We start from the raw sequence: 15,874 nt of genomic DNA, 5'->3' as shown, positions 1-15,874 counted from the left end.
AAGCAAGGGCTTCCTAGTGTCCCAGTGAGGAGGGCAGTCTTGGAGCCCACGAGAGCCTCCCCGTCTTGGGAAAGAAGCTTGGCCGACTCTCTTTAGAGACCCTGAGGCTGTCCTGAGGCTGAAGCAGACTCCTTATCGGCAGATGGGGCACAAATAAGAATGGGCCTTGAACTTCAAAAACAACCTAGAAATCACTTTTATGTAATGATGTCTCCCTATCGTTACTACAAAGCATAATGCAAATTAATGTGCATTTCCTTCCCTCTCATTTCCTCTAAGATGACTACAGCAAGGCAGAACCCAGAGAAGGCGAGGAACTGACAAACATGTTCTCCATCACCTACTCCTCCTACTAATCTTCCATCGCAGCAGACCCTGGCATCAAGGCCTTCAAATGCCACCTCCTCCCCATGGTCACTTCTCTGATGACCCAGCTCTCACTGACCTTTCCTATGGTTCTCTACGTCCTGACTCACGCTCCACAGTCAAGCCTTTGACTGTACATGATTTCTTCCTCTGCTCTGTTCTTGGACTCTCCAACCCATCTGTTTCTAAGGGTGAGACTCCAATCCTGTCCCCTTATGGAACCTCGCCATCTGTGAGCAACACAGCAGGTACTTAATGAATAACTGCTGCTGTCCCTACCCTCCCACTCCTTCAGCACGGGCACACTGAGCCCATTGACTCTGGCTCCAAACCTCTCTGCCAATCCTTCTCCACTTCAAGCAAATTAAGGCTCCCATTCAGCTCCACTTCAAAAAGTGAAGAGGGAAAAAACAGACCAAGATGCCCAAAGCATAGAGACTAATCTAGAAAGTGACTCCAGGGAGCCTCCATCAAATATCCTCCCCCCATCACCCTCCCCCTGACCTCTGCCTGAGGACAACAGCACTCCTCCCCACCCCCCCACCGCGGCCCCCACTCACATTAATAGGATGTCTTGTGACAAACTGGGCTGCTCGCATCGGCTTCCGGCCAAAGGAGACCCAGAGCTGGACAGAGGATGGTTGTGGACTGCCGAAGAGATGCTGCCAAGGAAGAGGAGGAGAAAAATATCAACTGTACCATATGATAATCATTCAGAACAAGTGTAAAAGGAAGCAGAAAAGTCAGATCCCTCTGATTCTACTAAAAACACTAAATAGTGTGACCACAAATGCACATTTTGCAATGTTTGCCGTCAGTGAGCAGCTTGGGCTGTACCACTATATCCTAGATACCTGGTCTGCAGTAGATGTAGACACTGCAGGTACTACATCAAGAGAAAGGACGAAGTGTGAAGGGAGAACTTGAGCTTGGGGAGGGGGCAGGGGCTGCCAAAGCTTAAGCAGAGAGTGAAAGGGAGAGGGGCTGTGTGATGAGGCTGGAGAGACAAGCTGGATGGAATATACAGCCCCCAAACCACCAGAGGGTGAGGTCCGCCACACACCTGATATGCATACAAAACATCCTCTTCCCCTTTCTACTATTTCTAGATCACAAGGATCCCCGAGTCACAGGGCTTTAATTTTTACCAAGAGTTGAGGGAATTGTCACTGATTCTGTTTTTCAGTCTTTTAATCCTTCTCATTGATTAGGGTCTTTTGCTACAATATGTTTTCTTTGGTAGAGACAGAGTACTCCATGGGATGCTGACCATGCATGTGATGCTGGTCACACTGTTTCAGGGATATTAATCACAGCTGGGAGCTTGCTCATGTGTGTAAAAGCACTAGATTCAGAGTTAGCTCTCAATTTCTCTAGGTTCCAATTTCTGTGTGTTTAGTCGCTCAGTCGTGTTGCTTTGCGACCCCATGGACTGCAGCCCACCAGACTCCGCTATCCATGGGGATTCTCTAGGCAAGAAAACTGGAATGGGTTTCCATTCCCTGCTCCAGGGAATCTTCCCAACCCAGGGATCAAACCCAGGTCCCCCAGATTGCAGGCGGATTTTTTACCATCTGAGCCACTACGGAAGCCTAGGTTCCAATGTATCCCTCTATAAATTGAGAAGTTGATTTGAATGAGGACTTGGGGTATGGGTTTAAATGATCTAGGAACCCCATAAATATATACGCAAATTTTCTGTGTGGATGCACTCACTCACTTTGCTAGGGAGGATATATACATTTTAGAAGTTTCTCAAAAGGGCCAGTGATCCAAAAAAGAGTAAGAAACACTGCAAAGGCTCTATGTGTCTCTTTCCAGTTCTACCGGAGGCCAATACTGCATGCCTAGGAGAACAGACAGGGAGGCCCAACCTCGTGTGGACATCCTCATGGACATGACTATCATCCGACTTGAACGCTGGGATCCCCAGCCAGAAACAGTGAGTTTGGCTTCACTTATCCTCGACTATGTTGCTACTGTTTATTACAGATTTTTAACTCCTACAGAGTATAGAAGATTTCAAGTTTTCTTTTTTTTTTTGCTGTCATGTTTTCTTGATTGTATTATGACAACTGCTAAATACTCCATGCTCATGTATGTCTAACAAATTCTGTGAGGAGCAAGCCGATGAACGTGGAGTTGTTTTCTATTTACCTGAGCAGCTGAATGTACACACACACATTTTTTTCCAAGCCACCACTTAACACTGGTTAAAAGTAGTTTGTTTTAAAGAAGCCAGGCAGAGAAGTACAGAAGACTGCCTTCCCAAAATGGCACCCTGAAAATTACATAATAGCCTGTCCTCAGTAGGGGGCTATAGAAATGATGGATTGATTAAAAACACACACACACACAAAAAAAACAACACAAAATGTATCACCCAAGTGACAGAGTTCCCAAAATTGCTATGTATAACTTCCAAAAGCCCTCCTTAAGTCAATAAAGTTTTATAGCTATGTATCAAGGTCAGATGATTTAAGCCACCCTATATAAATCCTTATGAATGTATATATAATTACACAGATACCAGTGAAACATTTTTTCATGCTTTATGTTTTTTCACCACTTCCTACTGCAGTTATACCTGAGAAAGGAGCCATTTCCCTCAGTGACACTCAAGCCCATCGTTAGCTTTTATTTGTTTGCATCCTGGGTTTGTTTTGATCGGCTGTGCCACACAGCATGCAGGATCTTAGTTCTCCAACCAGGGATCAAACCCATGGCCCCTGCGTTGGGAGCACAGAGTCTTAACCACCAGACCAACAGGGAAGTCCAAGCCCATCACCAGTTAAACGTTCTTAAAGGTAATTGCTGGGAGACCTGAGAATGGATAGCAAGATATAAATGCTAGAGTACTAAGGTCATGAAAAACCTCTAAATACATCCATCCCACTTTATTCTGGGAGAAGTATTCCTAAGTCTGGATAGTTAGGTTCACTTCTAAAGCATTCGTAGACAAGTTAGTGTAATATTTTACCACCACCAAGAAAAGTATTAACAATAAAACTATGACACATTATTAACGGCAAGATACATTTCTTAATAAACCATTGGTGATGCTGGATTTCTCGTCATCGTCATTATAAGTAAAATACTGTATGCTCATGAAAAATCCAACAGTACAGACAGCTATAAAGTAAAATGCAGAGCTGTTTCTTCTCTTAAGTGCCCACTGGTAACTGGCTCTGGGCCATTCCTTCAGAGACGCCCTGTGCCATCACCTATGAGTGTATTTACACAGTGACAGACATTGTACCACTTACCACAACATCCATCAGCCCTTTCCTCCTTAGCAAACCCTGACAACCACCCAAATAAAAGCCTAAGGCTCTCTTTCTTTTGGACAACTCTGTGTGGTCACGTTACTGAGGACCAGTCAATGAGACATGAACAGACTCTTGTGCTGGATGCCAAGGAAAGCTGTTGAAAGGGACTGAATCAGCTGGGAGGGGTCCTATTTTGGCCTATCTGTCCTCATTCTCCTGACTCCAACAGACTCGAAGCCTAGTGTAAGTGTCAGGGACCATGAGGCAGAGTGTGGAAATTATTCCTTTGGATGGTCAAAGAGCAAGATAGAGGCTTGGGGACTTCCCCAGTGGTCCAGTGGTTAGGCCTCTACTCTTCCAATGCAGGGGGCACAAGTTCAATTCCTGGTCAGGGAAATGCCATGTGGGCAGCCAAAAAATTAAGAAAAAGAGGCCAGGAACACCAGGGCACCAACATGCCAGCCCTAGCTTTAGACAGCACTAAAGAGAGAAAAATAAACCTCATCTTGGCGAAGTCACTTTTATTTCTAGTCTGTTAAGAGTAGCCAAATACATCGCCAAATTGATACATGCAAATTTCTTTTTCACAGACAACTGGATCATGACAGAAATATGGCTGTGAAACTCATGAGAGAAATGGTATTATGTAACATTTTCCTTAACAGAGTATCTTACTGTTTTACAATTTAACTTTTTCCATCAGCAGTGTATCTTAGACATCTTTGATTTAACAGCTATTAATGGCCATTTAGGTTATTTTCAGAAGCACTCTTCAATGAACGTACTTGTATGAATTACCTTTTTCACAGCTACAGGAGAAAATCTGTAAGATGCATTATTAGAATTCCTAGGTCAAATTTTCCATTTTGACAGAGAGCATAAATGGCCTTCCTGAAAGGCTATTCCAGTTAATACATCTACCAGCACACATACTTTCACCAACAACTAGGAATTATTTAAATGTTTTAATTTACAGTAATATTATAGGGCCTCTGAATTCATAGGAAGATATTTTTCATTTGGTGTTTTCATTTCTGAAAAGTAAAAAATAAATATAAGAATCTGAATAATCTGAATTCCAGAGTCTGAGTTTATTTATGCTTGAAATTAAGTCAATAGCCAAAAAAAAAAAAAGGGCAGGAGAAGAGAGCAGAAGGGAACTAAATATGATATATTCTTGCCAAATGAAGGCCAAAAGATGTCACAGTGATCTATTCAACTGAAAGTTTCAGATAAAATTGGTGGGAGAAATGAGGGACCCAAGGCACGTGGCAGACAAAGACATGGGTTCAGAAGCACCTGGGCTGTAACATATGCTGCCACTTTCTCTTCGAAGCAGTGACAAAGTTTCAGCAAAATATCATTCACCTTCATGTTATCTATACCTAATAATTAATAGATAAAATGATACATCTGAGATTTAGTTTAAAATAGTCCAAGAAAAAATAAGAAGTGAATAGACAGTTGAAAAGAGATTAGCAAACGTAGATAGTCTTGAGACTGAATAAAGGCACAAGGGGAGGTCATATCAGCACACACAAAAAAAATTTTTTTTTGTAGATGTGGAAATAATAAAAAGTTTGCAGAGTTAATATTAACTGAAAGCACTTCTGGAATGGCAGAGGAAAGAACTCTAAAAATCCACTCATCCATGCAAACAAGAGCATTGACAAAAATTCTCAAAATCAACTTTTTCAGAATCCTGAAAATTAAATAAAAGCTTGCAAAAATTCAAGGAGCATTTATTCAAGGCAATGACTGAAGCTCAGCAAGAACAGTGAACTTGCTGATGTTTCAACTTGTCCTGATCCCAACCCTTCTTTCTCTAGCTGACGTACTAGTAGCGTGGGAAACCCACAGCGTCACAGCCACAATCGCTATGAAAACCAGCAGCCCAGGAGAGGACAGAACAGGTTTGGAGCTCCCCAAATGCCCCACAGCCAGAGACTGTCAGATTTTATCTGTCTGGTGACTCGCTTGAGAGTTGCATTCTCGGGCTGTCTCCTCAAATAACCGGACTCAGCCCTCTCTACACACAGACCTACAGCCTCGGCATTGACGGGGAACACGACAAGTGGTGAGTGTTTCAACACCACATCTGCCAGAGAAACGTTAGCACCTGGAGCTCACAAAAGGTGAACTAAAAAGCATAAAAGGAAAAATGGGAGAAGATGTCCATAAGAGGCCTTGATAAGCTCTGAAACATTCCAAGGAATTTACAAGGTCACACGCATGAAGGGCTGTGTTCTGCTCAGGAAAGAATGGAATTCTTAATAACCTTGAGTCTCCACACAAACAAGAAGTGAAGACTAAGGCAGAGCTGGAGAAGGCGCGGAAGGCATGCCCCCAACACACACTCAGAGGCCCTCAGCAAAGGCCGACGGACGACTGGCTGAAAGCACTTTAGGAAATCACTGATCACCAGCTGACCACTAGTGGTCAGGACTTCACCCAATGAAGGATGCAAACTTTACAAAATTAATGCAGGAAACTCACAACACAAAACCCAAACAAGGCGACAATAATACTAAGAAAAGGCAACAATAATACTAAGAAAAGGCAACAACAAAAAGCCCTGGGAAGGACTTACCCTGATATGAAGAGTTGCCACAGTATATCACTTAAAATATCTGGTTTTCCACCAAAAAATGAAAAGCAAACACACACAACAGTCATACAACCTGTTCTTGAGGAAGGCCAGATGCTGGACCTAAAATCTAAATCCTCTATCCTAAACACAGTCAAAGAACTAAAGGAAATAACATATCAAGAATTTAAAAGGGGGACTTCCCTGGTGGTCCAGTGGTTAAGACCCAACACTTCCAATGCAGGGAACTAAGATTCCACATACCACAAGGTGCAGCAAATAGTAATAATATTAATATTGAGAATAGGCAAATCCATAAGGCAGAAAGTAGATTCCTGGTTGCCAGGGGCTGGAAGGAGAGAGGAGTAGAAAGTACTGCTAGTGGGTATGAGGTTTCCTTCACAGGTCACGACAGTGCTCTGGATTTAGATGGTGGTGAGAAATACCTGACCTTATGAACATACTAAAAATCACTGAACTGTACACTTTACAAGGGTAAAAGTTACAGGATATGAATCATATCTCAATACTGGTATTATAAAAGATCAATTTTAAATGTATTGGTATTATAGTCTCACTTTTAATCCGTAAACACATTTGAACTTTATTGTTGTATATGGAGTTACAAGCGTTAGGTGCTTATACCTATGTCTATGTTCAGATACATTTAAGCAATGTCATAATTAAAATAATTTGTCGATGCTTGGATTTTGGTTGGTTATCCTAAAAGTCACACTTCAACTGTGGTCAGTTAATCTCTCATGTAGAAGCTCACAGTTATGAGGCAATTACGAGGTTTTTCTGTTATCTCTATCAGCATTAGGGACTTAAAAATAGCATAACCATGGTTAGAAATTGGTTTCCAATAGTGAAATTAGTGGTTGGTTGGTCAGAAGAGTGAAAGTACAATTGAGTTCTCTCAGGAAACCTGTGGCATGCAAGATGTCTGAATTAGCCATAATATCACAAAGATTGGGCTTCCCACGTGGCTCAGTGGTAAAGAATCTGCCTGCCAATGCAGGAGACGCAGGAGATGCAGGTTCGATCCCTGGGAAGATCTCCTGGAGGAGGACATGGCAACCCACTCCAGTATTCTCGCCTGGAGAATCCTATGGACAGAGGAGCCTGGCGGGCTACAGTTCATGGGGTCGCAAGTCAGACATGATTGAGGCAACGGAGCACACACGCACGCATCCCAAAGATAAGACCACGGCAGGTAAAGGGCACGGTGACTGAGGGAGGCCTGTCACCTGAACTCTGGGGGGACATACTGCAGATTCATCTGGTGCAAGCTCCTGCACCACAGATTCTAGCTGCCTAACGCCAACTGAAAGGGGAACAGAATCCTGCCTCCACAACAGCAGCCGGCAAACTTCTTCTGTAAAGGTCCTCACAGCAGTACTTAAGCCTTTGTGGGCCATCCTGCCTTTATGCAACGATTCACTTCTGCCACTCTAACGTGAATGCAGCAATGGATAACACACAGCAAATGAGCACGCCTGTGTTTCAATAAAACTTTACTGACAAAACCAAAGAGCATGGTTTGCCAAGCCTGCCCAAGAATACCGTCTGCATCCTGCCAAGCTGTGGCTGCCATCACTTGTAAGAACAGAGAGGAGACTCCATCAAACCCACACATCAGGCATTGGCTCACTGCTGCACCTTGGGCAAGAAATGTCTGAACCTGCCTTTCCGGAGAGGCTGGGAGTGAAGCTGGAGAGTGAAGCAGCCAAGCCTCACATCCTTCCAACTTTCTGGTGACTACTGTTACCTACAGGAAGCACGTACCAGCTGTGTCTCACCAAGTTCACAAACTGATGTTGGACCCTTTGCAGAGGTACCTCTCTGTTGCTTTAAAGGCCCCATCGGAACTTCCTTGGTGGTCCAGTGGCTAAGTCTCCATGTTTCCAATGCAGGAGCCCAGGTTTGATCCCTGGTCAGGGAACTGGATCCCACATGCTACCACTAAGAGTTTGCATGCCACAGCTAAAGATTCTGCCTCTGCAACTGGAAGATCCCACATGCTGCAACTCAGATGCTGAACAGCCAAGTAAATAAATATTCTTAAAAAATAAATCCCCCTGGAGGAAACATGGCAGCCCACTCCAGTATTCCTGCCTGGAAAATCCCATGGATGGAGAAGCATGGCTGGCTGCACAAATTATTAAAGGCCCTATCATTTGGTGTGGACTAGTAAGTATATAAACTTCATGTCAAAAACCAAGGAATAAAAAAAATTGATGGGCATCAGATACAAAGCACTCATGAAGTAAGAGCCAGACTAGGAGGGCCCCAGGGGGTTCTGGAGACTTGGAAACCAGTCCCAGTCCAGAACCCAGTTGGCTGCCCTAACATGTTCTAAAAAACTAACTTGCAAGCAATTGGAATCAATCACAGTGCTGGAAAAAAGCAAAAGAGTTAATCACCCCAAAGCAATTTTCTGTCATTTTGCAATTACTTCCTTGACTTTCCTAATTTGATTTGAATCCAGTTAATATTAAAGTCGACTCATTGGAAACTCACTGGAAAAGACCCTGATGCTGGGGAAGATTGAAGGCAGGAGAAGGGGATGATAGAGGAAAGGGGACGACAGAGGGCAAGATAGTTGGATGGCATCACCGACTCAATGGATCTGAGTTTGAGAAAACTCCGGGAAATAGTGAAGGACAGACAAGCCTGGCACATGCGTCCGTGGGGTTGCAAAGAACTGGACTGAACGACAACAAACATAAAAGTCATTCGGAATTCCCCAAACCCAGCACCTACAGTGCTGGGAACACCCCAGATAAGTGAGGTGGAGGTGCAGACCTCAACACGCCTACTGATAAAGTTATCCAACCAGGGCAATGTCATGTATCCTTATGGCTTAAGACTCTAATGTACTAAGCAGAAAAATACCTATTTTATCATCCACTGCCAGTAGCATCTCTTCTCTCAACCTATCCACTGAGAAAGGTTCCTTTGATGATATAATTACCGTCGAAAGCTCCTGCATATACAAGCCTTCAGGGAAGAATATCTCAAATTTTGGAGATTATTGGGCATCCCAGGGATTCTCGGCGGCGGGGGGAGGGAGAAAATGCATGCGAACCCTGCCATCTGCATTTTTAACCAGGGCCGATGCTGCCGAAGGTGATCCTAAGACAATACTTCCAGGTGGGAGCCTAGTTTGTCTCACCTGGAGCCTCCAGCTAACACCACTGACCTTGGAATCTGGTGGTCTGTCCATGTGCTGAAGGAAGAAGTCAACACAACTACAATCTTGCCACCCAAACCATGTAAATCAATAAGCCACACACAAGAGGTGAGAGTTATGATAAAAGAACCAATAATTTAATGTCCCCCAACCCCATCCCATGCTCCCAGTAAAAAAGCCCAGTAGCCTAATCTTTCTAAATTAGGCCAAGATTCGTTCAACTCTATGGTACATGTGTTATAAATCAAGCATTGTGCAAAATACTGGGTACCATATCAGTGTGGCTCAGATAGACATGGCCCCTGATCCTACCACTGGCCAGAAACAGTACAGAAATCACCATCGGCACTCAGCAAAGCAGCTATGTCTACAAAACAGATGGAGCTATGAGTTCAGAAAGAAGGGTACAGAAAGCTCCAAATGGGATATATCTTATTCTTGGGTGTGAGATCTAGAAATAATAGGGATAAAGGAACGCAAGCTAATGCTCCACCTCAGCCCCACTCGACTCAGTCTGTAAAAGAAACCTGGGAATCAGTCCTTGGGCCTTAAAATTAAGAAATTAAAATCACAAAAGGCACAAGCCCAAGAAATTAAAACAAGAGAGACCTATGAGGCACCATACAACTGGAGGTAACAATCCTCAGGCCTGACCTCTCACCTCCGTCTTCCCAGCACATCCCGGCCCCAAGCAACTCAAGGATGCTCGTGTTCCTGGGCCGCTCTGTGTACATGCGCACATGTATGTGTGAGTAAGAGAAAGAGACAGCAGAAAGCAAATGATCCAGGGAGTGTCTCAAGGCAAACAGCCTGTCAGAAGAAAATCTGCCGCAGTTTAGTGGTTTTAAAAAACCTTGTTCAAGGTGTGTAATGGGGAACCCCTCTGGCCTTCAGCCTCTCTCCTCTTCTCTCCTGGTTTCAACCTCACTCCCTGCCTTCCCTTTAGGGGAGATCTTCTCTCCACCCTAGAATCTACCAAGGGGGCTGCCCTGCTTCTGCCTGGCCAGCTACCAATCATATAAATAAGTGAGAACCTGGAGGAAAACATGACATCTGGTTTTAGCCCTTAAGGTTTAACAGCGAAAAGAGCAACCTCCCAGGCACAGAGGAGACTGTCAGAGCCTGAGGTCAAGGAGGCACCGGCCGCAAAACATATTATGAAGGCAAGCTCACCTCCCTCCAGCTAGAGCAGCCCAACTGACTCTTGGCCAGGCCTGGCTTTTTCCTTTACTCAAGGGGAAGTATGGTTGCAACTTGATACAGCTGCAAGGCAAGTCCCGTTAAATAATCAACTGTGGTTTTGAATGAGCAAGCCCTCCATTTCAGCATGTGGCTCCAACACATAAAATCAAGGAGAAGATTTTCCCAAAGGCTGAGAGTTAAGCTACTCATTGACAGCTGGAAGCTTAATTACTACTTTTCTTAGAGCATTAACTCCCACTAGCCAATGACTACACATTCTATTAGCCATGTAGATGAACATGTGTCCAAACCTCCCAAAGAAATCGGCCTGAGTCGAAGAGAATCCAGTAGTAGGATTAAAGAAAAAAGCCGCTTAGCCCCATCCCTCCTTTCTGTGTTCTTCCATTGGGATTTCAAAGAAATGTGTGTTTGTCAAGGATGCTCAGACCAGGAAAAGACCGATTTCCTAGCACCCAGAGACCCTCTGAGTGGCTATATAAGTGTTTCCACTCCTTGACCTTTCAGAACCTTCCAGGCCCATTGGGAAAGTGTATCTATGTCCAGCACCTACAATCAACCCCTACCTCTACATGCCTGCTTGTATGAATCCCCCTCCCAGCCCAATCCCAGAATGCCCAGCCTCAGAAAGGAAACACAAAAGCAGTTTAATCCTTAATGCTTTCAACTCACCACCACCTTTGTGGCAAACATGTACTTGTCCCGCAGCTGGAAGTCCCTCACTTCCTCCAGGATCACCTCCAGGTTCTCCCGAGACTGGAAGAAGTCTGTGCTTCGGAAAACTGTGGAATAGCCAGAGGGTTCGTGCCGTTCCACGTAGATGGTGTTTGGCTTGTCGTAGGGATCGATTCCCCTGGAAGAAAAAACAGAGTGGTGTCACCATCTCCACGTTGCGGCATGGAGGTCCTGCCGCGCAGACCGTCCGCGAGGACTCGGCGCCACCGTGGTGGCGGCTGCAAGTGTTCGCGGCTCTGCGTGCCGCAAACCCAGCCCTTTGGTGGCTCCTTGGCTCAGGAAAGAGGGGAAGAAATTGTCACTTGTGCACAGTATTTTCTGCTGGGACAGTTGTTCACAAGGCAGCCTGGGTTCACAAGCCTGGGCTGTGCTGGAGGGAAGGGAACAGAAGGAAAAGTGAAAGGCAAGTGTTTCAGAATCAGTGAGCAATGAACCACTTGCATGAGGCTGTCACCAAGCTTCTGGCCTCAAGCTGTGAACTGCAGGGGAATGAAGGAACGTTTGTCCCTAGGATGCTACGTCCTCAGTAGACCAGCTCTGGAGGAAACCACAGGAGGAACCAGTGACGCCACCCCCACCCCTTCTAACGGACGCTGCCCTTCCTGTCTGTCCCGCGTCATTGTCACGGATATGTGCAGCCAGTGTTCATCTGATCGGCGCAGGTTCACCTCCCAAGAGACTCCTTCACAAACTTTCTCGCACATGCTGATCTTCAGTAACGCAGGGCTCACCCCTCCCTCTGTGCTTCTGCCACACCATCCCCCTCTGCCCGGATGCCCTCCACATAGACACTGATCTGCACACCTAAATCCTACTCGTCTTCTGAGGTCAAGTGCAAGTCCCCTTCTTCCAGGAAGCCTGCCCCCGTACCCTTCTCCCTTCTCCCAAAACTAGCAATGCATCTCTGTAGCACTCAATTCCAAGCCTTTTTTACGAGTTTCAAACAAAGGTAGACACCTAGATTAAGTGGATTTGGGGATCAGACTCCTCACTTTACACACAGTCTCCTCATTTCTTTCCCACTGTATTACATTGTCCACCATAATGTTTCTGTCTGAGCTTCCTAAACAGAGTACATATTCCTTCAAAGGCCAAGTCTTACATTTCTTTTGATCCTAGAGTTCCTAGCTGCATTGATCTTTGCTGCAAGGATCCATGGACATTTACAGAGAAGCTCTTCCAAAATGAAAACTGTAGAGTGATCATACCAAACTACCTCGAAGAAGAATCTCTGCACTGGTGTGCCCCCAAATAAGGCCCCCAAGAGCAGCCTGGGAGGAGAGCTAACCTGCCTGAGTTTCCTGACGTGCACAAGAACATGGAAGCCAGGAGGACCTTTCAGCAAGTAGGAAAAACAGTTGAAAACAACTGGAAGAGAGCTGTACATGAGGATGCAGTGGTGACCCAAGGAGAAGCAGAAGGACTCATTAACGTTAATCATTACAAACGCCTGTGTACGGTCCTGTAGGCACGATGGCTCTCGGGATAATGAAGGCAATGACAAGAAATTCCTTCAAAGATGCATTGTCAAAAGCAAGTTTCAGGGACTTCCCTGGTGGTCCAGTGACTAAGACTCCGTGCTCCCAATGCGGGGGTGGGGGTGGGGACCCAGGTTCGAGCCCTGGTCAGGAAACTAGATCCCTCATGCCACAACCAAAAGTTTGCATGCTCCAACTAAAAGATTCTGCATGCCGAGGGGAAAAAAAACAAGTTCCAAGGCAAGAAGGGAAGGAAAAGAAAAGACAGGAGTGAGGAAAAGAGGAAGAAGAGAAGAAAACAAAAACAAACAGCCTTTTTTCCTATGTTCGGGGGGTAAGACTTCACTTTGTCCCTACAATCTGGGGTCTTAGTCAGACGCTAGAGAAACCAGCCTGTTTCAACGTGAGAAACTAATGTTCATCATAAGATGCTCTGTGTGCACAGTGGGATTGAGGTGGGGGAGGACATGTTCTTTTTTCCACAATTAGAAGTATACTGATTAAAGTACTTCCTCTACCCGAGGATATGCAAATTACAACACACAGGATATTTTTAAAAAGGCAGAGAGGAAGGGACCTTTGTTCAGATATCTTGAGGCGGAGCTCATGTCTACTATTCTTTCATAACCAAGAGCACCAGCCAACAGCTAGAGATGGAAAGAGCTGTGACTTTCATACCAATTCTCTTTCGTAGTCCATATCTGAACCTCCCATTTCGGAGAGCTGCTCCCCCTACAAATCCTTGTACTTGGAAATCACTGGCCTCCCACTTTCCAGGCTCACTGACACTGACTGACTGCTCTCTTTACCCTCATTTGGAAATTCCAAGCCTTGCTCTGTCTCTGAGCACAGTCATTGGTCCTCGCCTGGCCTCACCCGCCTCACAGACCTGGGATGCTCCATGCAGCCATCTCGGAAACCCGCCCCATGGCTCATCCTCTGTCCTGTCTTGCCAATCTCCAGCTCTGGGTAACATAAATCACTGGTTTTTCCTCACTGCTGCTGCTCCCAGGCTGCCAAGCATTGTGAAACAAAGTATGCCATTATTCTCTGAGAGGTTAGCTTATGCTCTCACCTATTATGGGGAGTCCTAGGCGAAAATCCCCCCAAACAGCCTGAAATTTCCTGACTCCAGACATATAATTATCTACAATAAGCCAGGCCAGCCCTTTCCCCTAAGATAACTATCTGCATGTCTGCACGGAGGCAGAAGGTACAACACAAATTCCCAGACATGAAGTTTTTCTGTTTAATAATCCTGCTGGTTTGCCCTCTTAATATATGATTCTCTAAACTGAAAATAGAGCAATTTGTCCCTTTAAAGTTCAAAGAAAGCAAAAAAAAAAAGAAAGTTTTAATGGTATTCCTTGGATAGAGGTTGTACTTGGATGAGATTGTGGTTATAATTTCACTGATTCTACAACCTCTGCCCAAGGAAAATAATGAGAAAGTCAGAAACAGCTGCCTTCTGTAACAAGGAAGTCCACTGGAGCCTGAAGATACTCAGCTCTAAGGACCCTTTCCGCTCTACCCTTCTTCACTGTCCTTAATTACTAAGGAAGAAATAAGAACTCACTGACATTCCTCTTCAAAGTGACAACAAAAAGATGCAGAGAGAATCCATATCTAATGGGCCACAACATTTAATTTAAAGAGGATAAAATTACATGTAAAAGTCAAAAAAAAAGGACAAACTGGGAAATGCAAATGAACACATCCATAAAACCTACCTCAAATCACAAAGGACTGATCTCAAATATATAAAGAGCTCCTAGAAATCAATAATAAAGAGATGAACAATCCAACAGAAAAAGGGCTAAGGGCATGAACAGACATGTCCCCAAAAAAGAAATAAAAGCGACCCTTACTTAGTTAAAAGACGTTCAAACTCACTCATAAAAAGAAAAATGCAGGGACTTGCCTGGCAGTCCAGTAGTTAGGATTCTGTGCTTCCAATGTAGGGTATGTGGGTTCAATTCCTGATAGTGGATCTAAGATTCCACATGCCACATGGTGTGGCCAAAAGACAAAAAAATTTAAAAAAGAAAGAAAAATGCATATTAAAAAGCTGACACATTAAAAGACTGACTGTGGGAAAAGGCATAATTCTATGTTGTTGAGAATTATGTGAAAATTTTGACACTTTCTATAGGAAATTTGGCAGTTACAATCTCAATGATCCATTCACTGGAGATATATCAGTGCAAAACTGACAAAAGTCCATGCCCTGTTGGAACTTTTATTCTATTGAAGAAAGACAAATAACAAGCATAATAAGAGTGTATTAAGATGTGATGAGTGCTATGCAAGAAAAGAACAGATCAGGCTACGGCAGATTGGGAATGACAGGGGGATAGTTGCAATTTTAATACGATCCTTAGGAAAGACCCCCATCTAGAAGGTTAGTCATTTGAGAAGACTTGAATGAGGTAGAGGAGCAATGTAGTTTCAGTAAAAGCTTTCCAGGCAGAGAAAACAGCAAGTGCAGAAACCCAGTGGTAGGACTGGAGCTGGCATTTCATCTGAGAGAAACAATACACATAGAAGGGTTCAAAGCAGAAGAACATGGTCTGACCTGGCTCTTTTTTAATATTTATGTATGTATTTATTTGACTGTGTTGGGTCTTAGTTGCAGCATGCAGGATCCAGGATGCATCACGTAGTATCTTTCTTTGCAGCACATGGACTCTCTAGTTGCAGCATGCAGGCTCCAGAGTGTGCGGGCTTAGTTGTCCCACGACATGTGGGATCTTAGTTTCCCAACCAGGGATGGAACCCACTTCCCCTATGTTGCAAGGCGAATTCGTAACCACTGGACCACCAGGGAAGTCCCCTGATCTGACTTGTTTCTAACAGGATCGACATGGCCATGCTCTGAGAATGTTAGAAGGTCAAAAGAAGCCGCAGAAAGACCAGCCGGATGACTAGTGAGCGACAGCAGTGTTTCGGAGTAAAGCAGTAGCTGGGGAGCGGATCTTGCATATATACCAAAGGCAGAGCCAGTAGGCTTTCCTGACAGACTGAATGTGAAGCATGAAACAAA

General features: G+C 44.6%; 1 protein-coding gene across 1 annotated transcript in view; it reads right to left on the bottom strand.

Moving 5' to 3' along the window:
• Positions 1-15,874, bottom strand: part of SORL1 (sortilin related receptor 1) — a 159,459-nt gene that overhangs the window by 107,567 nt on the left and 36,018 nt on the right. The window contains exons 6-7 of the mRNA XM_043481534.1: positions 11,291-11,471; positions 927-1,028 (exon numbers count right to left, since the gene is read on the bottom strand). Coding sequence (XP_043337469.1) covers positions 927-1,028; positions 11,291-11,471 — 283 coding nt within the window. The remainder of the gene's footprint in view (positions 1-926; positions 1,029-11,290; positions 11,472-15,874) is intronic.

Source organism: Cervus canadensis, chromosome 11 (assembly GCF_019320065.1).
Source record: "Cervus canadensis isolate Bull #8, Minnesota chromosome 11, ASM1932006v1, whole genome shotgun sequence".
NCBI classification, from domain to species: domain Eukaryota; kingdom Metazoa; phylum Chordata; class Mammalia; order Artiodactyla; family Cervidae; genus Cervus; species Cervus canadensis.
The sequence above is the reverse complement of the archived record's forward strand: the minus strand, read 5'-3'. Positions and strand labels throughout refer to the sequence as shown.